At 37.6% G+C, this 23,682-nt stretch overlaps 1 protein-coding gene across 2 annotated transcripts in view; it reads left to right on the top strand.

Annotated features, from left to right (window-relative positions):
* Positions 1-10,744, top strand: part of MDFIC (MyoD family inhibitor domain containing) — a 53,425-nt gene extending 42,681 nt beyond the window's left edge. For both annotated transcript variants that reach the window (XM_030014644.2, XM_030014645.2), the window contains exon 5: positions 7,103-10,744. In XM_030014644.2, the coding sequence (XP_029870504.1) occupies positions 7,103-7,350 (248 nt within the window). In that variant the 3' untranslated portion in view covers positions 7,351-10,744. The remainder of the gene's footprint in view (positions 1-7,102) is intronic.
* Positions 10,745-23,682: the final 12,938 nt, after the last annotated feature.

Here is a 23,682-nt window from a genome sequence, read left to right as displayed (position 1 = left end):
TTTCAGGGTGCATTTGAATGAGACTTTTTTCCCCTTCTTTTTAGTATAATGCAACTTCATCTCTTCTAGGTGTTGAATCCAAGCATGGGGGTGGTGGGCACTGTTTAACTCGCACTGCTGACTGCCTTAATTTATTAGAGTATCCCAAGATACTGATGGCTTAACTCAAGACAAATAGCCTTTGTGTTAAGCCAGGGCCTTAAGAACCACTAGGTGCATATACATGGGAAGTAGTGAGTAGTTGTCTTAGCAGGGTAGCAGACCTCTATTTGAAGTGGGAGCATCTTACTTTGATTTATATAACCTTGTATAAACTGCAAAATAGTTTTCAGTCAACTTTCCTTTTGGGCATATGATTTTGAATAGGATTTTTTATTTTTTTTTTTTTCCTCTTGAGTGCCACAAAAGCAGCAGTAAGTTTTCTTTTATATACTGTTACATCATTGGATTGGTATTATTTACTGAAATTCAGTATGAATGTGCATTATACCATGAATAGCCTAACACTGCAGAAATACCTGCTGGCCATGTCTCTCTCTCTCCCTGTCTGTCCCCCCCCCCACCTCCTGTCAACATACATACATACATTTCTGAAATCCATCCCATAGCCTTAAGTAGCATATTTAGGCAGCTACTTAGTATCCTGCAAATCTCTCTACCTGGCCCCAGATTTACATTGTTATCTTTTAAAAATTGATTCAAAGTGGATTTGTATCTGAGCATGAAGTGCTAAACGGAGGGGTTTTTGTTAGACAAGGTTGTATCAGAACACAGTTGTCAATCAGGCAGTGGGCAAATAACATTACCGTATGGTCAAACCTGTGATTTTTAAGAAGGCATTTTGAAGAGTGGTGTGTTTTAAGCATGGTCTGTATTTTTGTTTGCGTAGAAGTCTCGGGAGGTGATTTACATGTTGTGTAACGGGACTCAGTGGAAAACGGGGCCTGTAACCTGAAAAGGTCTTCCCACAGTATCCATTTTATAAGGTCGTGGTCTAGCTAGCACCTAACTAGTCTCAGTATTTGCAGTGATGAGCAACGGCAATGAAAGCTTCGTATTCTAAGGAAGGCTTAGATATTGGAAATTGGCACGTTTCTTGGTGTATCTGTACGTTTGAACCGGATCATTTTACTCCCGAGGTTATATCTGTATCGAGAGTTTAGAATATGAGCTTTGATGACAGTTTCCATGTGTTTTGCAGTGTAATTTGCCAGTTCGGGCAACATTTTCATTTTCTTGATCAATAGAGACGACAGTTTTCTATTTTAAAATGCTGAAATACGGCGTATACTGTGCTTTGTAACTGTCTAAATAAACGTAGCTCCGTTACCTAGAGATAACTATAGCCCACGCGACACGTCCGTTTGTTCCTTCTGCATTTCTTATTTTTCCCTTGAGCGTCTTGCTGGCCGCGGCGAGTTTTCTGGAAGGGGACGGGTAGCCGAGGCCGCGACGCGAACCGCGGCGGTGTGATGGCACGCGTGCCGGGGCTCGGGCATTCGCTGCCCACCTCTGCGCAGCGCCCGCTTTTTAAGGAACTGGTGCCGGGGTGGTTTCTCGTCGGCCGGCTGTGCCGCGGCCGTGGGCTGCCGGTTCCGCGGGACGCCTGTCGCGCCTGCTGGGGCTCTTCTGTTCAGGGCCCTGCGGGGAGCCCGCGCTAAACCCCCGCCGAGGACCTCGGCTGCCGCTTTGATTGCGGTTTTGCCCTTTCTGGTTCTCGCAGCGAGACAGCAGAGCGCCTGGAGATTTGCTTCGAGTTGTCTGCGCTCGGTGAATATATAGTTATATTCACTGAATAAGAAGCTGACCAGGGTCACCGTCCTGTAAGTGAGCTTATTTACCGTTGCAGACATGAAAACCTTTTATCGTATGTGGCCTGCCTGCTTGGTATGAAAGCTTACTGGGTCGGTTTGGGACGGGTTAGCGTCAAAGATCACAAAAGCAGCGCGGATCAGCCTGCGCGTGCGTTTCTCCGTACGTCGTTCGGTTTAGCTTCCGCGTCCCTTCTACAGTTTCGATGGTCGATAGTTCTCTTAAAAGTCTGCTTCGTAAGTAGAGCCGCACCTTTTCGTAAAAATGAAGAGGAGGTGATAAAAGGGAAGTTGAAATAAAAGAAATATATATTTCAGTATTTCAAAGGAATTGGATATCAGGGTGATAGCTGTATGCAAAGAGTTTAGAAATAAAAAGTGGTGTGCACTTGCAAATGTTTAAAGACATGGACAAAAATTGAAGTTGTTTTATTGTTGGTCCTGTTTCTTTTCCTTAAATGAGCATAGCTGTTACGACTGGGATAAGGCATAGAGTGGGGCCCTCTGGGCTTTGAATAACAGTGTGTAAACAGTTTTAAGGGATTTTAGGCTATTTCTTGTCTGGATATTGTCTGTGGTAACATTTATAAGCCAGTTAAAGTAGATGTTATATGTAGTGTATACACTCTTCGGTTAAATCAGCCCAAAGTAGCTGGACGTATGTGTGTGATACAAGCAGAAGAAACTTGGACGAGTTGGTTGGGTTTCTGTTTGTGTTGGCATTGTTTTAACAGTTTTGATGAAGTTCCCTAACAAATCTGTAACTTTTGGGGATGTGCCAAAGGACTAAGGAAACAGCTTTACTTAACATCGGAATTTAAAAGTGCTGCATGGGATGACCCTTTTAACTTCACGTCTAACTTTCATCCCAGGCAAAATGAAAGGATAATTGAAGATAAGCTGGAGTGTGTGAAAGCTCATCTTTTTTTCCCCAGCTGTGAATTGGTCTAATAAAATATACTATCACCACCTACAGACCAAGCCTATCATAATTTATGCCATTCAGCATAGCTCTTGGGAGCATGAGTCGTAGTCAACAAATGTGATACTGTGCTTTGATGAAATCAAATGCATTTGATAAAGGAGCTAAGGCAGATGTACTGTTTTGGGTGGGGTTTTTTGTATAAAGTATACCTCTGTACAGTCTTTGACACTCCACATCCTCACTTTTGCATAGTGCCGATCTGTAGTGCAGCATTTCTCCATTAATTAGAGAAAAGTGTAATAGAAGAATTGGAAAGCAATGGAAATTTGAGACTTGTGTGGTGTAGTGTGGAAGTGCTAAGGAAAAGCTTATCTTCATTAATGGTGGGCTTATGTAATGAGATATAGACTAATTTCTTCTTTCTCTGTGAAAGTATTTAATGAAAACTTACACCCCAAGAAACTTGGGAGTTAACTGTTTATCAACAGCACTGCATCATGAACATCAAGGCAGATGGAGTTCAGTCCTTGATAAAGGCATGCCCTGGTTCTTAATTGCAGTGGTATATCCAGTGGAAAAAGAAGAATGAGAAAACCTCTAATTCTCAAACAAAACAAAAAAAAGAACGTAAAGAAATAGATTATTTTAAGCTAGCATCTTTTTACAGTAATACAGTGTCATAACTGATATTACTATAATTTCTCTATCAGAAAAGACTAAAATATATCCAAAGTTTCCAGAAAACATGTTGTCAGACATTAAGATCATCAAATTTACTTTTGGTTTTTTTTTTCAAATTCTTCCCAAATATATAAATTTAGTTCCAGTTGGATTAATGTGTTCCACTACTCACTCATCTGCAAAAACTATTAGGATTTTGATGTGGTAAGGTCAAAGAGTGGAAGTTAAGTATAGTCTTTATTCTTAATGTGCTGAAATAGTTTTGAAATCTAAAATAATCTGTAATTTAAAATAGTCTCTTTGGTCTTGGAAGCAGGAAAGAATTATTAAGAGGGTCTTGTGCAAGCAATGAACTATATTTTATGGTCTCCAACATGGTAACGAAAAACCTAACGTCATGTCTTTTGGAGTGAGCTTTATATAGCATCTTCTTTCTGGCTGGATTCTGCTGATCATGACACCTGGCAAGAGCAACCAAAGGAAGAGTTTTTTAGCTGTATAATTTTTTTCTATGGAACTGACAGGTTGCTGTAGGAATATGGTACTAGAGAAGGATGTGTGAGTTTTGTGTAGCATGTAGATTTGTTAGTATTACAAAAAACCACTATGACTGTATCTTTTCCTTTTCCTTATAATTACATCTGTAGATAAGAAGCTAGGAAGTAGGAGTCCTACATGGAAGAAATTATTCTTCCACCCATTTTATGCAAACATATTACAGACCTTTAGAGTCATGATTCTGAATTCAGCAAGTTACGTAAGACTGGGTAACAGCATGCTTTGTCATGTGTTAAATAATTGCTATCCGGATAGCTATTAAAAGTCAATAACATGAAGAATATAAAAGCATGATTATTTCAGGTTTGTCCTTGAAATGTGAATCAAAGTTTATGTTCATTGTACAAATGAATCATTGCAAGAATGAAGAGAGCAGCAAAGAGTTTCTCTACTTTATGTTATGTGTTTGTGTAGGTTAAGCAAAATTGTTACATAAAGATTTTCTGAATGGAAAATTAGTTTTCCCATCCAGGGAGAAGGAAATAAAAATAAGCAGTACGTAAATAAATCCTTTTAGCGTTTCAGTCAGTGAAGAAGAGATGGAAAGAAAGACCCTCCACAGAATTTCCATCATAGCACTAATGGCCAAAATTTCTTTCTGTCTCTTGGGCCATTTTTGATAGCTTTTTCCTTTGAAATACCTTTATTTAAATAAACACACCCTCTTCTTGTAAGTATTGATTTAGTGGTTTTTTTTAGGTTAGGAGGGAAAGGTTCTTTTGTGGGTCCAGAAAGTGCTGTCTCAGTGCAGTCCCTTTTGTTTAACCTGTGAACTCTGTCTCTTGCCTATCAATAAATATGTATATTATAATTTCTGTGAATGTTTATTTGTCTCCCTGCAGTTTTACATATCCCTGCATGAAGCAGGCAAGATTTGTTTGAGCATCTTATTTTCAATTACTGATACACGTAAAGTTTTATTATGGTGTTTTGTTGAAAAAAACATTCGTAGAACAAAATTTGTTGTGGTATTAGCTTCTTTCAGCTGTGTTTTAAAGATGCAAAATAGTAAAACCCTCAGTTGCCCAAATATGAAGGTTTCTTAGATAAAGAAGCCAAGAGTTCTATCTTTTTCCTTCATATTAAAAGAAAATCTGAAAGGAGATTGTACCTGAACAAATTTAACACCATCTCCATGACAACCAGCTAATTAATCGCTATCGGTCTGGCTTTGGTCCTCTTCAGTGAACTGATACTCCCCAGCTTTATTTCACGTATCTTCTGGGTTTTCTATGAAGGTCATTTATTTAGCGACAGTATTTCTTTGGCAAAAGCAGCCTTTTAATCCAGGCAACAACTTTCTTTAAAAACAGCTCAATCTGACCTGCCGTTTCCTCTCAGTTTTGCTTTCCTGCACAGTAGTAGGGAGTTTTTGAGGTTGTTTATTTTGTCCTTCTTGCTTTTCCTGATATTTCTATTTTTTCTTTTGGGCATAAGTGTTCATTATCTATGTTATGACTGTGACCACATTGCAGTACAGGTATTCCCAAGCTAAGTTTGGATCTAAGTAGTGTATAAAGCAGGAGAAATCAGTCCCCCGCAGTGTGATGTTTAGAGCGGGCTAAGAGCTCAGATGGTTATGTTGCTTCTTGGGACACGTTTTGCAGGTCTGAGCCTCTGTTGCTGCAGTGCTGTAAGTATTCGTGCTTGCTTGTGTAAAGTCATCGCTACGCTATCCTGCAGTCAAAGTTTCTGCAATGTTAGAGGTACTTTGAATCAGTCAAGATACTTGCTACGGTTACTGCATCATTTTTGACATTTATAAATATGTTTAGGGGGCTTGGTAATTGTAATACTGTTGCAAGTAATTGCAAGCTTTCCCCTATGATAACAGTCTCCAGCTTGTGAACTGTAGGAATATAATGTCCAATTGCCCATATAGCTCAATATCCTGTCTTTCCTGTTGGCTTCTCGTAGCAGATACCTGTGATAGACTGTAGGGACAGGGAAAGGATGAGATGGTGCAGGATATTTTCCCCAGAACGTTTTCCCAATCTTCCAACTGTCGGTGGCTAAAGGAGTTGAAAGGTTGCAAGCAGTAAAAAGAAGAATGAAACCCGAGGCTAGGAAAGAACAAGAATTCTCTATCGTGAACACTTCTTGCATTTTTAAGTTTTCATTTTCTTTCTGGATGACTGTTCACTGCCTCTTAGAAATTAAATAAGCTTTATACATGTTACGTGCTTACTATGGGAGCAGAGTGAAAACAGGTGAGTATATGCCTCACTCGCAGTCTCCTTTTCACTGATGCATGTTTAGTTCCAATCTTTGTGTTTTCCTGTCATGTCTCATGGATGTATTAATTGTTTGAAGCTATTCCGTATATTTACTCTTTGAGTGCCCTATTTTTTGCAGACAGTTTGTGGGACACCTCAATTATCTCATGTAATTTAGTAGTACTTATGAGATGAATATTGATGTTCGGGTGTAGGTATGAACTCTGTTGAAGATTAAAGTGGTAGACTAAAAGGATTGCCAAGAGATTTGTGTAGAAAGGCAATAGAAAAAATCTGGGGTTTGACTGAATATTTTATATATTGCTGAAAGTACAGAAATACATATAATACGCTGTTATGCTGGTTTTAAGGTGTGCATAAAACTATAAAGAAAGCAAAAATGTTGCGGCAACTCCCTTATTTTTCTTCATAACTAGCAAGCCAACAAAACAGATTCAGAAGGGCAAGATGCACTGGGAGAGGCTGGAAATAGTTTTAGGTAGTTCCCTTCATAAGCTGATTTTTTAAATCCAGCCTGCTGGAAGAAGTTATGATTGAAGAGAATAGATACGGATATTTTACATAATAAATGACTGGAGAAATGGTTCTAAGTGGATATTTAGTACTTGGGATTTGCATGAAGTGAAGCGGGGAAAGGAAACTTGCACCAAAACCGATACTGAACTGGAGACAAGTTAGGCTGCAAAAGTGACCTTGAAGATGGGAAGCATGTTCTGTATGGTATTAGATTATGTCTATTCTGAATCATTGTCTTTCAGCTACTTATTTGACAGTGTGATGTATTTAGAATAACATATTAATGATTTCTTCTTTTGTCTCTTTGTTTGTTTGTTTGTTTGCTGCTTCTGTTTGTTCGTACGTGACATGCTACTGACCCGGTACGTATGAAGATTGCTGCGTTCACTGTATCCTGGCTTGCTTGTTCTGTGAATTTCTCACCCTCTGTAACATTGTTCTGGGACAAGCATCCTGTGGCATCTGCACATCAGAGGCCTGCTGCTGTTGCTGTGGGGACGAGATGGGGGATGACTGTAACTGCCCATGCGATATGGACTGTGGCATAATGGACGCATGTTGCGAATCTTCAGATTGCTTGGAGATCTGCATGGAATGCTGTGGGATCTGCTTCCCATCATGAAATATTTATCCCTTTTTATTTTATTTGCTATAAAACTGGAGAGCTTTTCCTTAAATACATTTGAAGAAAGACAAGGTAAGATTTTCACACAACCAACTGGTATTGCACTGTTAATTCCCTATATATAAATATTTTTTTAAAAGGCAATCCTCAAATCTGTATTCTAACACAAATTGTATAGTTTTGTATGTGAAACTCAAGCTACATTCCAGCTTCCTTTTGGCTTTGCAAATGGAAGACTTTGTTGAAACCGAATCACAGGCCTGATACCACAGGCTGTATGAGGGCAAAATTGCCATTTGAATTGAATGACAGGTTTTGGTCAGAAAAGAGACTACAGGGCAAAGCCTTAAGTATTTGCCTTTCCTACTTTAATGTTTAAACGCTCGAATGCCTCCATGCGTAACATGCCTTTACAGGCATTCTGAAAAGCAAAATGTCTTTATTTCAATCTCTTTGTGTTGAAAGCAACTTTGCTCTATTATTTTAAACTTAATTCAAAAGTCAGCATCAGGAATCTACGCTTGGTTTTACTACAGTGGTCACCTTGGCAATATTTCTTTTGGTTTGAATATCTCATTGGTTCGAGAGAGATTCCTGGTGTTTTCCATTGTCAATATCGATACTATGGGAAAGTTTGGCAAACTAAATTCAGTTTAAGTTTTGCCATGGACTAGAGTACCAAGATTTCATTGTTATCAATCAAGACAGAATAGAGAACTTGTATTTTTATTTCAGTACTAATATTACTTGAAATGCTTCTTTTTAGAAAGAGACTTTGGAAATCTGTGTAGACATGAAATATATCCTTAGACTAACAGACTAATAGACTAACAAATCTTCAAAATTTGGCTATAAAACAGCAATTATTAGAAGTTAAGTCAAGAATCTAAATCTGTACATTAAGTGGCCCTGTCAGTGTTTGTGGCTTTAGAGCCAGTGTCACATAACTTAGTATTTATTTCTTCACTGTGTGAGAAAGATCCACAGAGGATGGCAGAACTTAAATGGGGTATAAAGACCAAATTAAAACTGACTTGATCAAGGAATTCTGTCATTGAATGCAAAAAGCAAATGCAAAAATGTTTATTCTCAGATCCGTTTTAAGTGTTATTTTTAAATAACTGTGTAAAAAAAAGACATTTTAAGAATGTATGATATCCTTTACAAATAAAAGGATTGGGATTTAAAATGTTTGAAAAATACAGTTAGGATCTGGTGGGCAACTTTTTCCCCTATTATATCATTAAGGTTTTCTGAGAAATATGTCTCTCTGTCATTGTAATTGTGAAATGAATTTGGTCCAACACGTAAAGACGTTTATGGCATTCCCAGATTTAGGGAATAATGGTACCCATTTTCTTTACCATCTGCTAGTTTCTCCCCTCCATGTCTGTAGCTCATTAACTTTTCTGTCTAAATCACCTACACATCTTGATCTCACATACTTAAACTTTCCTATCTACCCTCCAGATTTCCCATTTGTAGATTGTTGGATCTCGTAAATTAAGGCCTTGTAACAAGAGTCATCGATAGCCAATTTTCTTCTGTTGAGTGAATTGACCATAAATGTCTCTTTCCGCTGTAGTGAATTCAGTTTATGCAAATGTGACAAGCTAAAGATCACAGGAGTGTGAAGCTAAGTCAACAAGTGGTCTGGTATTAACCAAAGCTTCTCCCTGTGAACACTGACTAGTAGTGCCTACTACTGCAAGTTATCACTGAAGGAAACATAGCCGAATCCTCAACTAGATTAGGGAGCTGGGAGGTGTTACGTTTTGCCTTAACATCTGCAATATTGAAGTGTATTCTGATGTAATGCAGATTTACTCAGAGGGTTTCTTACCTGTTTTTTGATAGTTACTACAAGAATTGATTCTTAACATCTTTGGGTTTTTTTCCATATATTGGACCAGATTAAGATCTGTATTGCATAAACTAAGTGCATTTCCATTAATGTCAGAATTTTCCATTGGTTTAGCTCCAGCTAGAGAGCACAAAGATATTATGGTAATAGGCAGGCTAATAAGGAATCATATAGTTAAATTGATAAATTCCCTGAGCTCAGAATCAGGCCCATGGGGCTCAATTATGACTCCTAAAAGTCTGAACCACATTGGGAAGGGGGAAGAGGTGCCTTGGTTGAGTGGCAGTGCCTGGAGGCATTTTGCCTTTGTAAGGCATAATGCCTCTGGGGAAACTGGGGGCATCACAGTGAGCACTGGGACTTGAGGCACCTTGGAAAAAGTCTAGACAGTGCTTCGCCCATTGTAGGTATGTGGTTGACGCCGTGGTGGTGGGGCTAGGCAGCGCCATGAACTATCCTTCCTCGTGTCCTTCTGGTCACGGGGAGGTGAGTTATGGCTGTTTCTTGTCTGATCGTGCTTTTGGGGATGGGGAGGAGGACTTCCAGGCTCCTGTCCTGCCCCTCTGTCCGTGCCCGGCCGGAGCAGTTCCAGTTTTGTGCTTGGAAAACTGCACATTTGCATATCAAGCTTTTAGTGAATTCTGGACGTTAGTAAAAATTACTTTTACCACAGGATGATACAGTTTTTTAAAAAAGAAGATACCGATTTAGGGAGTCCTTTTTCTGTGTAAAGTTTCTCTTATTTTTTATGTTTATACAGTTTGCTCTGCACAAACCCTTGTTTCTACTTACAGGAACCCAGAGGGTTTTTTTGATTTACTGCAATTATGAAAACCTGGGAAATGTATTTACTATTAAGTATTTACTTCCAGTGCTGTTAAAATACAAATGATAATTACAGGAACTTTGTTCATGCATATATGCGTATGTGTACAGACTCTCTCAGACACATGCACACACACACACACACATATGCAGATATATTATTTCTTTTCCCACTTTGTTTGTGAAATACTAGGAAGTGAAAATAGTGTTTATTAACTAACCCTCATAGTGATTAGAAGTATCAAAGTAGTACAGACAGTTGAAAAAAATTTAAAACTGTGTGATTTGTTTGACATTTAAATGTAATCTGCTACTGTTTGTCATAGAGATATTAGCACTTTTGTAAACTGTATCTTGTAGCAGAGAATATTAGTATGTAGTTTAAGGAATTCCTTTCTATATTTATATTCTTAAATTCTGTTTTGTAATTCTCACTCTATAGGCAATCTTGTAAGCACCTTGTGTAATTAAAACAAGCAGAATTAGAAGGAGTCAAATGTGAAAATATAGTTTAAATAAAATTAAAACATCAGAACTTAACTGTCTATTTTATAATAGTTCTTGTGAACTTGTACAGTGTTTCAGTTTATAGTTCTGCAAACTGGCCCATTTGAAAAAATGGTAACTTGCTCTTTGTATTTTGTATCAACTGGATGTGCTATTCTCAAACACTATTTTGAAATAAAGATCTTTATTTTGAAACTTTGGGATATCTTCTTCTTCTAGTCTTGCCCTGTTACTCTTTTGTATGATAATTTCATGTCTTATTTGTGATTTTTTTTCTGTTAGAACACTTCCTGAAGGCTTTGGCCTTTGGGTGATTTGCACAGAGACTGAGCCTGTGTACATGAGTTGTTTTACAGGTGGAGCTAAACCAGGAGCTAAACAGGTGCTAGAAGCTGTGCTAGCATGAATCTCCAACAGTAAAAAAGTTTGTCATTAAGAGGGCAAATTCATTCCTTAGTGAAATTGTGTTAATAAGGTGAAATTCCAGTAATGATTAAATTTGATCAAAATGAAAATTATTTTAATACATCTGCAGCAATACTCTTCAGTTTACTAAAACCAAGCTGAACAAGAATGTAGTTGGTTCATGGTATTGCAGTAGACATATTAAGGTGAATGGCCTATGTGGCCTATGAAACGAAGGCTTACACACAGTACCGCTATTTTCAGGTAAGGTATGTTTTTAAAATCAGTTAGTTTAAACACAGATAGAGTAGACTGTTTCAACTGTGATTTAAGCAAAGATTTTTTTTTTCATGTTGGCTTAAGCTGAGTGTGAGCACGCTTATGCTACTTTAAAACTGCAGAAACTGCATGTCTGCAGTCTTTTGCACTAATTTTTCTATGTCTATTTTAAATTTCTTGAATGTTCTACCATGTCTGTGTATACGTGGGCCCTTAGAGGATCTAAAAAAATTCTGACATGTCTCCCTTCTGGGCATTACAGAGGTAAGATGTTAAAACTGGTAGAAGTTGTGCTTGAGAGTGTGCCATGAAGTCTTGCCATTGAGACCGCGTGCCAAAATAATTGTTCGTGTAAGAGAACTAATAAATGCATAGACAAATAGCACCATTTGAGACTTATTATAGGTGTTTTAGCCAGTATCCATAATACATAATATTTCTAGAAAAAAATGCCTTCAGTGAAGAAGGATCAGGAACATTTGGGAGCTTTTGGATTGAATAATGACTCTATTTTAGCCATAGCACTCATGTTAAGAACTGTTTGTTGAGTTCGGCGAATAATTTTTTTTATAATCTTCTAAATGAGAAGCTTTTCTGAGCTCTTCACACATTTTTTTAGAAAAACTGTCTTAATGATTGCAATATTTGATGTATGTTCTTGGAGAGCAATGCCAATTGTGTTGATGTATTTTCACAGTAAACCTCCTTATGTCAGCTGTCTTGTAACTTTCTGAAAGGCAACAGATACATCATAGAGTGAATCAGAGAATGAATCATATATCTGAAGTCTTACTCGTGGCCCCCAAATTCAATTTAAGGTTAGAGAAATACCTCCCTGGTATGTTCTCTCTGTACCTCTCTCTGTCTACATGTGAGCGCATACCCCATGTGTTGGAAGACTTCAGGTAACGTTGATGGGGACTGTAGAGTAGCTCTAGAATCCTCCAGGCATTACTCTTACTTTTTTTCCTACCTTTTAACCCTTCTGCCAGTTCTTGTAACTTCCAAAGACAGCAGAGGGACCTTAACTGAATTTTAGCATCAGGATATTGAAAGAAGTTCAATAAAAATAATACTCTGCACCCATTTCCATAATGCCCTTGTTCACTGGGCTCCGGATACTCGAATGTGAAATTGATTGCTTGTACAAAATTCAACCTCCTCATAAGCACTTGCTTATGCTATTTACCAGTGATTTGGTGCTAGTGACAAAAAAGGATGGCCTTTCTCTTCTTCAGAAGTCTTTGATATGATGGGCTATTTCTACTATAGTTGGAAAGAGAAATTTCTCTGAATTACCATTACGCAAAACAGGCAGATATTGAGTTTGATGAGGTGATTTAATCTCTATATGGTTTTTAGTATATGAGTTCACCTCACTTAAAACTTAATTTAATAAAACACTACATACAATCCTGTTTGCCTCCGTTACATATGTATATTATAGCAATTGTTAGTACATTACCATTCAATACTCATAAAAATGGGATAGTAGATGAAAGATTGTATAATACCTTTTATAACTTTAATAGTGTCTTACTAATTTTTATTCTGATATGCATATGCTATTTTAACGGGCAAAATACTCCACAATAATTGAGGCTCTTTATATCATCTCAGTAGGGTATGTAATTGGTGCCCAAGCACTGTACAATTCCTCTTCAATCAGTGGTGTAAGCTTCTGCAATTTGTCTCATCTCCAGGTTGCACAAAGTGACCACACTGTGAATACGCTGTACTCTTAACTTGTATGTGTTTCACATTACAGTCTTTTTCCACAGTACCTGCCTTTGCTTCTTTAGCTTTATCACAAGGTGGTTTGTTTGGTTTTAGTGTTTGGTTTTTTTTAAATCTTTGTTGTTCAAAGAGAAGAGAAAGGGCTTTTATTATAGGTGTCTAGGACAACACCAAGGTCTCTGTTACATTGTAAGTTATTTCTTCATCTTTTCTGTGTTCACTGCTATATGCAACTCGTAGTCAAACAGACTTGTGAAAGTGATATCTTTGTAACTTCGGAATATTTCTAAGTAACTGTAGCTCAACAGTGGTTTATATTTGAATATTTGCAGTTTAAAATAGATTGATTCTGTCTTGCTCGTTGAAATAAAGATCCGAAAGTTCTGTCGAGATGGACTCTGCAGAGTCTTGCAAACTGGCAATCTTTAAAATAGTTCTTCTACTCACGAGAATAAGACCAGTACATTAGTTTAAAATGAATACATTTTACAGTGACATACATACGCTAGTTTTTAGATTCTGTGCTACTCTCGGATACTGAACACCAGTAAGACCAAGCTGGGAAAAAGAAATGTCTTAAACAGCATGGGTTTGCTTTCCTTCCTAGGAAATGCGACTCCATTTGTCTGTTTCTTCATGTGAGGAGGAGACACCTTGATTACATATTTAATGTAGACTAACAGCAGTGGTTTAGAATCCACAATAACTTCAAGGTCATTACAAGTAGCGTGTGAAGGATAAAGGGAAACGCGGTGCAAGGATTCCACTGCTGTTGACAACTGCTGTCTCTGCATCAGTAATCTCCTTTGCAACTGCCAAGCTTTCATGGGGTTAAGTTTAAGAAAATTAAGGTGTCCATGACTGAAATTTTATATTCAGTCTTGTTTCTTCAGAAAGAGTAATTAGGCATATTTACACAATTACATTTTAGTAAACTATTATGCCAGCTTAACTGTAACACATATTCTGGTAAAAGTACATTAAACAGCAATCCAAAAGCAATTTAGCTGCTGAAGGCATTATTTTCTATCTAATTATTCACAAATTAATGAATAAAATTAAATTCCAATCACTGAAAAAATGAAGCAGTGGTGAGAATCAGAACTACAGATTAGTTAAAGCTATGCAATGCATAACAGAATTAAAGCTTTCTTTTATTCAAATTCAATGCTTAAAAAAGAACAAATCCATCATCTTGAAATTTGACTTGTAGCTTGACATTAAAAATAATATGAGTAGAATTTTCAGTGGGGTAAGCACAAAACTAGTTCAAGTAGTGTCACTCTCAATTAATGTACTCAGGTGGTGTGCCCATTAAAATTCCCACTTGTGGGTTCAGCTCTCTATGCAAATGGGGTCATTACCTGGAGAATTTAATTGGGTATGACACTGGGAGTAGGAATTTTCCTTTCAAAATAAACCTACTTGCACACATTTTCACTAGAAATTTGATTGTTACATATACTTCATATTGTTTGGCTCTATAAATATTTACCAAAATTGAGAATGTTTTCACTTACTTATTTTTTTACAGGTGATTCATAATGCATCAAAATGATTTTTAAATTCTTCCATGTATTGCATATGCAAGTCTTGTTACAAAAACCTGTGGTGAAAATGTACTTTTTGGTGTTAAAATGATATTTTTACATGTTTCACATCCTTTTAAAGCTGGTATTAATTTTTATAGCATCTGAAAGCAGAACTGTAATATTTTTGTAGTGTATCTACAGGTAAAGGAAAAGAGGCTATATCGTACTGAACTTTCATCTCACACATTGTTTGGAAAGGACAAAAATATACTGTGTTTCTGAGTAATACTAAACTTCCAACTTTTGCTGGAAATTGCTTTGCAGAATCATTTGTATAAATAAGGCTAATAGTGAAAGATATTAATTCCAAAATGCACACACAAATATTGTGGAAACACAGAAGTACATGGTTGGAAGGAACTTCTAGAGAACTTCCAGTTCAGCAGTCCAAGCTGAAACAGTGTCTAAAAGCATGTTCTTGAAAACCTCAGATGAAGGGAATTTTGGATACTCTAAGGATAGTCGGCACTAGCGCTACTGTAGTCTTACAGATAGAAAGCTTTTTTCTAACATCCCATTTAATCTTATTTCTGCAAGTAAGACTGATGTATCCATGTTCTATTCCCAGTGGATGTGTAGAACAATCACCACTCTCTTGTCATAACCTTTCATATATTAACCTTTCATACAGTTTGTGTACTCCTGTCTAGTTTTCTCTTACCTAGTCCAAAGAAACCCAGTCCAGTTTCTCCAACCTGTCTTCTTCAATACGGCATTCATTTCGGGCATTATAGACGGTATGAGCTATGCTTCTCATTTCAAAGTATCACAAGACTGAGGGAACAACTTGTGAAGGGACTTTCTCTGTTACTGAGAAACACAGGTGTTGGATGGTGTATCGAGGAAAGAAATATATTCATGTCTGTCACATGCATGGATTTCTGTGGCAAGAAAGTTGACAGTATTTCAGTTGCACCTTAACTTCTGTAAAGGAAACAGTCCAAAGAATCTACATAAACGCTTGGAAGATTTGCATGGGACTTGTAGAAGACTTTTGAAATTTCCAGGGTGGGGGCCTGCAAGTGTTGTCTTAGCAACCAAACAGAGAAAATGAATCTACCATGTCATTAAAGCTTATCTCCATTTGTGACTTCTGTAGTTTTGCTCGGTCTCAGCTTTCAGCTTCTTGCCATTTCTGTTCAGCACTCTGTACTAATCCAGCATCGTCCATGTTTTCCCTAAAACTTCCTGTGCAGTTCTATTGGTTCTCATTGCTTCTTTGATGCCTAATACATATTTATCTATGAAAAAAACCCCTGCTACTGAAGAGTGGTGTTTTGCTTATTAAACTTACCTGCAAGTTTGTGGTAGCCTTACAATGTTGTTTTAAGACCTTAGGCGAGAGTGGATTTTAACATAAACTGCATTTCAAAAGGTTGATGCTACCTTACTATTCTTCATGTTCAAAAATGGTAATTAGAATTTGGGGAAAGCTCATTTTATTCTTGTGGAAAATCATTGGAAGCTTGATCTGGAAATAATGACAAATTAAATTATGGAAGAAATGCTAATGCACGTCAATATAGTTTTATGGGAAATACTTCTTGATTGTTATTCACTAATGAGAATAAAAGTTTGGCTGATAAAAATAATTGTATAGCCATAATATACTTGAGTTCTTAACACATTTGATTTAGGACTTATATGACATCCTGATTTGCAAGATTATACTTTAATATGTGCAGATGCTGTAGACTGAAACTGAGTAACTGATAGGTCTCAAACAGTAGTTGTCAAATGAAATCATTGTAAAAAGGGTGATTTTACAGAGGTTCTGTGGAAATTGGTAGTGTGCCTGCCACCATTCAACTTTTTCATCAATGATGTGGAAGCATTTCTAGCAGAATTTGTAGATGAATCGATAGTTGATGGAACAGTAAATTAAATATGTATCTTGTTGCAAGGTGTTTATTTAGAGCAGTCTGGACCTGGTAGGATAGACCTCTTCCTCTGAGAAAATGTTTTTCCATGCTATGAAAGGGAAAGGAAATATTTAGAATTTACTTTGCAGAAAAAAGGATTAATTTTAAACACTTTGAAAAGACTTGAGGGTCATGATGAAGAAAGTAGTACTGAACAATGGTTTTCAGTTGAAATGCTGTGGCCTTTCATGGTGACCTTTCGATTTTTTAAATGGGTAATGCAGTGAGTGGAAGCAGGGAAGAGTGTGTACTTAGGAAACCAGTTTCAGAACACTGCTTTCTGACCTTCATGTTTTGAAAAGCAGAAAGAGTCCAAAACAGAGTCACAGAAATGATTTAGAGACATAAAATTGCTTTAAAAAGAGAGAATTTCAGAGCTTATCCAGCGGTTTATCCAGCAGAAGACCGAGATGTGACTTCACCACACTGTACCGCTGTCTTCACGGGCACAAATTACTGTGTTCTGAAGCTTTTCTTATTCTGCCAGAGACGCAGAAAGAGCTAAAATCTAAAGCCAAACAAAAACTGATGGCCAATTTCTTACCTGAATGTAACTGTAAAGATAGTAATGAGTAGAACAAGCTACCAAACCCAGGATTTGATTACCCACCTCCTGATAGTCTTAGCTCACAACTGAATGCTTTTCTGAAAGATACGCTTACCTTTAAAAGGCTGGGTGTGCATATGTATACATACATACATATATATAGAAAAATATATATATAATCAATAAATATTGAACTGGATGGAATTTTATTTCTTTTCATGTTAGAGAGGTTAGATGAGGTGGTGCACCTCATGGATTTGTTGTCTAGCGGCAGTAAACGATTATTTTAATCGTTTGAATGGGGTTCGTAGAATTCTTACTTTTGTCAAACATTAAAAAGAATAGAAAGAAATGTTTTTCCATAAAACTTTCATTGGCATAATATCTCTGTCTATTCTAGGTGTATAAGAAAAGGAGCAGTGTTCTGGGCTGTTTATCACCTGTATTCAGTGAGATTATCTATGAGGAAGAGACGTTTTCTTACCTGTGCTCGTGTACAAGTAAGATACGTGCATCAGCTAAAGCAGGGACAGGTCTCCGGGGTCTACAAGGTGGATTGCTCCTGGACTGTCTCCCTGTAACAGGTTCTATAACTTCTCTGTGGGTTGAGGTTTTATCTGGTGGGGTTTTTTTATTTCCTTCCTTACCCTTACTGGTGGGAGCATGAGAAGTACCAGTATATGTGTTTAATCTATTGAAATGGACTTGAAATGGGGCTTTTTTTTTGCTAGTGCAGGATCTCCACAACACAGATGTCTGTCCTCTCTCGCGGTAGCTGTCTGGGATAACGTGGCCGTCACAGATGTTTCCCATACCAACATTCAAACATGGTGAATGTAGGTTATAGTTCTGGACTAATAATTCAAATAAAGATTAATTTCTATTGCAAAAATGTAAAACACATTAAAAGTTAATTTCAAGGGCAAAGCTAAATTGAAGTCCCTAAGAAAATACTTTAAATTAGATGAATTACCTGTAAAACAAACATCATAGATAAAAAGTGAATTTACTTAATATAAAAAAGTTAATAAAATGGGCTGTGAAAGGAAGATGAGCAGCAGTGTTAAGATAAATAGTCCACTCACACTGAAATAAAGCATGAAAGTTCACCTAGATATAGAAGTTTATGGAAAATTTACAAGACAAAATGCATTCCGGTGTATTAAACAAAGGACCACTGGGATTTGTGTGTTGTGAGCTGTCAGCAGGCTCATCATAACCATTACAAATCTGCTCTGAGATGTTGAAAGAGCAAAAATACAGAGCTAGAAGGTCCAATTCCTCTGAGCCAGGGAAAAGAAGTGGGTACTGGCTTCTTTTTTTGTACGCTATCCCTCCACGTGTTGCAATGCAGGAAATTATAGAGCAGGTGGAAAGGTCAGGCGTGTGTAGAGACTTTACCGCACATTTCGCTTCCCTGCTCTTTAGTTAGAGGTTAATACAATGCTGCGTTACATTGGTGCAGCAATAGTTTTGCATTCCCCTACTTCAGGAGAAATTTAACTCACAAACTATACCATTAGATTGATTTATTTATTTATTTCCCTCAGGTTACTTCCTTGGTTCTGTGGTGTTCTTGAGGGAGTCAAATGATAAAATGAAAATTGACCCCTGTGGAAATCATAAGTAGTTTGTTAGACTGTATTGTAAGACGTGGGGATTTCTCCCGTGACAGAAATGAATTTTCCCCTTTTCTTAGCCTGGTTTCCAGAGAGAAAAGGGCTTTGTAATCCACTGTGATGTATATGCTTGCATGTGTGTTTGTCCATTTTCTTATTCCCTACTAATAACTTTTAAGCCTGTTGGTCCCATTTAAACCAAGTGAAAAATGAGAGGAATTAAAAAAAAAAAAAACAACCTAACAAAAGAGAGTGGGCCTATTCTTACTCCACTGAGGGGGCACTTGCAGAATTTGCTCAGCTCTTACAAGCTGTCAGAGAAACCACAGAAGGGAGACTTACTGAAAATATTTAATTGCGGAAAAACCTACAGCTGAAGTTCACGTTTTATTAAATGCAAGGGAGTCAAGCTGAGAGACTGAAATCACGCAAATGAAAATTAATTCTGCTACTTATGGAACAAGTTGTTTTGCGTGATTTAAGCTTGACTTTCATAAATATGAATAGTTTAAATTGCTTTCAAAATAAATCCTACTTCTTGGTCTCCTGTTTTGTAATGTTTGCTTTTGGAAAAGTTATGGTACTCCCCTTCAGTGATTCGGGGTTTTTTTTCCCACCAAATAGCTTTCTAAATCTGTTGTTCCAGGGTAGCCTTTATGGCGAAAACTAGAAATGACTGAAAAAATAATTTGATAGTGGCTAAGAAAAAAAGTCTGAAGGGTTGAAAAAGAAACTGTGGGTTTTTAGCACACATGCTTGTTTATTTTCTTTTTACCAATTACAACTTTAGACTCAAGACTAAATTTTTAAAATTTTAATTCCATATAAAAATTTTCTAATGAACCAATAAATAATATACTGCATAATTGTGCTCCCAGTTAGCATTAATAAAGTATTATATGCGTAAGTTTTACAACTAGAAGTAGCACTGTGGTTGTCACATTTTACTGTACACATAGCTTGATTGTTGCGGAGTAGACATCTGCCAGAAACATTTCAGTTTAGCATGATGAATTTACTGTAACCCTGTCAAGAATCACGTAACAATGCCAAAGTACCGCTTTGAATATAGGTTGAAAAACAGAAATAAGTGTGTCGAGGAAGGTTTTCAAATTCTCTCGGAATCCAGTCATTACTGGTGTTACGGCCGGGCACGTAGGTACGCTGCTGCTCCGTGGGGGATTCCCGGGAAGCGAACATTACTTACTTAATCAGGGGAGCGAAAAGCAAGATCCTGTGGACTGTAGGTGCCCTGAGTAGGCTATCAGCACCCCAGCGAGGATGCTGGCGCACAAAGGGCAGGCAATTTGCACAGAAGCGTAGAGACTTTCGGAAGCCTTTTGTTAAAATTAAAAGGGAAAGGGCGCAATTTGTTTGTGAAGTCTTCGGCGCTGGCTGTATTTCAGATGCTTGATTTTTTACTGATTGTATACAAAACACTGTGTGCAGCGCTGCTTGGGTTAATATGCTTGTTGAAGCCTTGTGGCTGAATTATTTGGGCCCAATTCTGAGCTCAGATAAACAGCAGAAGAGACAATCAGGGAAAGCACATGCTGTCTGGAGGCTTAATGGTAATTCTCTAGGATCCTGACATTTCAAGAAAGAGTGTATCAGGAAAGGTAAGTACTCCTGCATCTTTGATAAAAGATTCTTCAGTGTAGTATGTGGTTTAAATAAATGTAGGATATCTCACTTTTTTCCTCAGGTTAGATCTTTTTGTATTTTCAATAGAGGCCAAAGGTGTTCTAGCATATTTCAAATGGAAGATAAGATAAGATCCTGGGATGTAACTCAAACACTACATTTGTATATTTTATAAAACTATTATTTATGAAAGGGAATTACAAATGTGCATCTGCATAGGCCCACTGTCTGCCTACCTGTATGAATATTAGCATAGCCTTCAGGTAAATCCTGGAATTCAGGGGGTTTTATCAATACGTAGTCGTCTTTAATGGACTTTTAAGCCATAAACAATGGAACTGATTGCTCACATGTACATACAATTAGTGTGAATGATTATTTCCTGACATTAATATGTTAAACAACAGACACGCGTTGTTTGTTTTATTATAATTTTCTATTGTTAAGCCGATTTCAAACACTGCATATAAAGGTCTGACGGCAAAGTAGCAGTCCCCTATGGCATAGGAGTTTCTGCCTTTGCTGATTTGTATAAAAAAACTTCGCGGCTGAAACCACTATTAAATGGAGGAACCTGCATCTGCCTCTTCCTTTCCCTTCTCAGAACTGTGCCTCAGAGTGCTGGGACAGATCGTGTCAGGCAGTTTGAGAGCAAAAAAGAAAACCAAACCCAAACCAAAATGAAACCAAAACCAAAAGAAAACCCTCAAAACCTCCAGAGAGGTGATAGCCTGGAAAACTGGAAACTGCGTTCAGAAACAGCCAACGGGAGAATTTCCTTGTTCCTTCAGAGAGCTTTGGTGAGGTACGTGGGAAAGCGCCTGTCCGGTGAACTTTCCTTTTAATATCTACAATCACTGAATTTATCTCTGTAAAATGTTTTGCTGTGTGACTGTAAATGTTAATATTTGTATGTGCACATGAGTTCCTCTCTAACTTAATATTCTTGCTTGGAGTGCTTATGGCTCACATCCTACCCTGCCCTGCTCCTGTGAATAGCCCCGTGTGCTGAGGGACTGACAAGACACCCTATTCTGCTGCAGCTGAATTAGGGCCGATACACGTTACACACAGGGCTGCCTGACAAATTGAATCAGCTTCTCTAAGTGATTTTGCCTGTTTCAGAGTACTGGGATACTCAAAGGGCATCAAGTCAAATTACACATTGATCGCAGTTTGCCCTGTAGCTTTTGCACACAGAAGGAATCACATACAACACTTAGAAGATTAGTGGAGGAGACTGCATCAGGGGAATATCACATGTAAGCATGTAGTATTTGGACTTCTCTGGATGGTAGTAACGTCACAAGTCTAGCCATCCAGGAAAGAGCAAAATTTATGTTGATGTGCCCTTCCCAAATGACACAGACACAGACTTCATCATCCCTTCCGTAGATCTTGTAATTCCCAACTTAGCCATACCATAATTCATGTTTGGGTTTGGGTTATTTTTCCCTCTTCAAATAAACAAAATGTCGGAATATCACAGATTAGAGTGACGTCTAGATTTGTTTTACATGGAAATACAAATCCCTATGTACTAATGTTTATGAACTGCTATATATTAGAATATCTTTAACCACAGAGATCACTGATCTACTACTGTATGATCTACAACTATCTAGAGTTTGGATGACAGACCTGTTGGATGCCTGAAAACACAATTTTTATTTTCAAGCTTTTCATTGGAACAACAGAGGCTAAATGCTTCCTTAAAAAGCAGTAGCAAAAACAACTTTGAAAAGAAGTCAAGGAAACAAAGATTCTTATATGAACTGTTTATTCCAATAGCTGACATTTAAAAGACAATACAAGATACTGTATGACTCACAATGATACGCCAGGCATCAGCACAAAGGTTTCTTTGTTTCATTAGCAATGCTTGCACTAGCTGAGGCCTCCTTCTTCTCCCTGTTACGCTGATGAGCAGATTTTGCACCAACTCACAGCATACTTCTCAGAGGAGTGGCATAAGTATTACTAAAATAATTTAAATAAGCTTCTATGTACTGGATCTCAGTTTATTGATCGGTAATTTGTGTAGAGTAGGATCAGGTTCAGCACGGATGTCTGTGTTTCAGCTTTTCTGAATGGTCTTCCGAGTCATTTAGTCCACTAAATGATCCTGAAGATTTCTGATTTCTGTCTGTTGCCAGGTAGATTCCTTATTTGTTCCATGTTTTCTTCCAGTTAGTTATTAAAAGCACTAATGCCATTTCTCTCAATTTTGTTTCTATTTCTAAGAAACGAGTCACTTGGTTTCTGTTCTTGATGTTCCCTCCTGCAGTCATAGACCTGGTAAACATACCAGGAAAACATGTTCTATCACTTCTTCTATTAACTGAGGTTGCCAGTCAACGAGAGGTGACAGCAAATGAAACTGAGGGATTCGTGTTGCTGTGTGTGTACAAATTTAAGGGTTGTTTCCTGTCACTTTCTGTGTTTTGGAGACATCCTTTACTTCTCTCACCTAAATGCTTACTACCCAGTTACCATAAATGTTGCGGGAAGACTATGCTGCTCCAAACTCTTCCTAACACAATTTTGGTTGGTTTGCTTAGGCTGAAAGCTTTTTTGTTTGGTTGGTTGTTTCAGTGAATTCCTTCCACAGAAGCAAATAAAATATGCATTTTTAGTAGCTTTCTTCACCAGATATGGATGTGGTTTGGATTCAAGGACTGATAGTCTTTTGACTGGACTTAAAAATCTACTGTATCTGTTGTTTAAGGTGAAATGTCTCAATAAAATCTTCCCATAGAAGCGACTCGTTAGCTTGTACTTTTATCACGTCCCTTCTGCAATTTTTTTCCCCAGCTTTCTTGATTTAAAAAATGACAATGATGGTATTTGAGTTTTCTGGGAATTTCTGCACTGCGATGCATGTTGTGAACAGAGTTTTTTCTAGTTCTGCTTCTGGGCTCCCTCTGATCTTTGTAATGTACAGTGCAGTGCTGTCTTCCCTAGGCACTTCTCTTATCATTTTCTTAACTTGTTCTTCTGTTCCTCGACCGGGGGTAGCTTGTGGAGCTGTGCAAGGGAATCATTCATAATACTAGCTAAACTGCAGAAAAACATTTCTAAGGATTCCACAGAAATGAAGAATTATGAACATTTGGGGGTTTTAAGCTCAAAAATAAGGAAAAATGAAGATCCCACAAGCCTCCGAAAAACCTTCCACCTTGACCTGCCAAACCAACACATAAATACACAAGTTTTACTCATTATAAATGCAACATTCTTCCATAGGAACTGCTTTGCTTAGGGCTGTATTAAGGTCATAGCGAGTAAACAAAAAGACTATTGGACGAAAGCCAAGCATTTTTTGAATAACGTGTATTTTGAAAACTTGAACACCTTTTCTTTCTTCCCCCTCCCTGCACGCACCAGC

The sequence above is a fragment of the Aquila chrysaetos genome, chromosome 5 (assembly GCF_900496995.4).
Source record: "Aquila chrysaetos chrysaetos chromosome 5, bAquChr1.4, whole genome shotgun sequence".
Taxonomy (NCBI): domain Eukaryota; kingdom Metazoa; phylum Chordata; class Aves; order Accipitriformes; family Accipitridae; genus Aquila; species Aquila chrysaetos.
The sequence above is the reverse complement of the archived record's forward strand: the minus strand, read 5'-3'. Positions and strand labels throughout refer to the sequence as shown.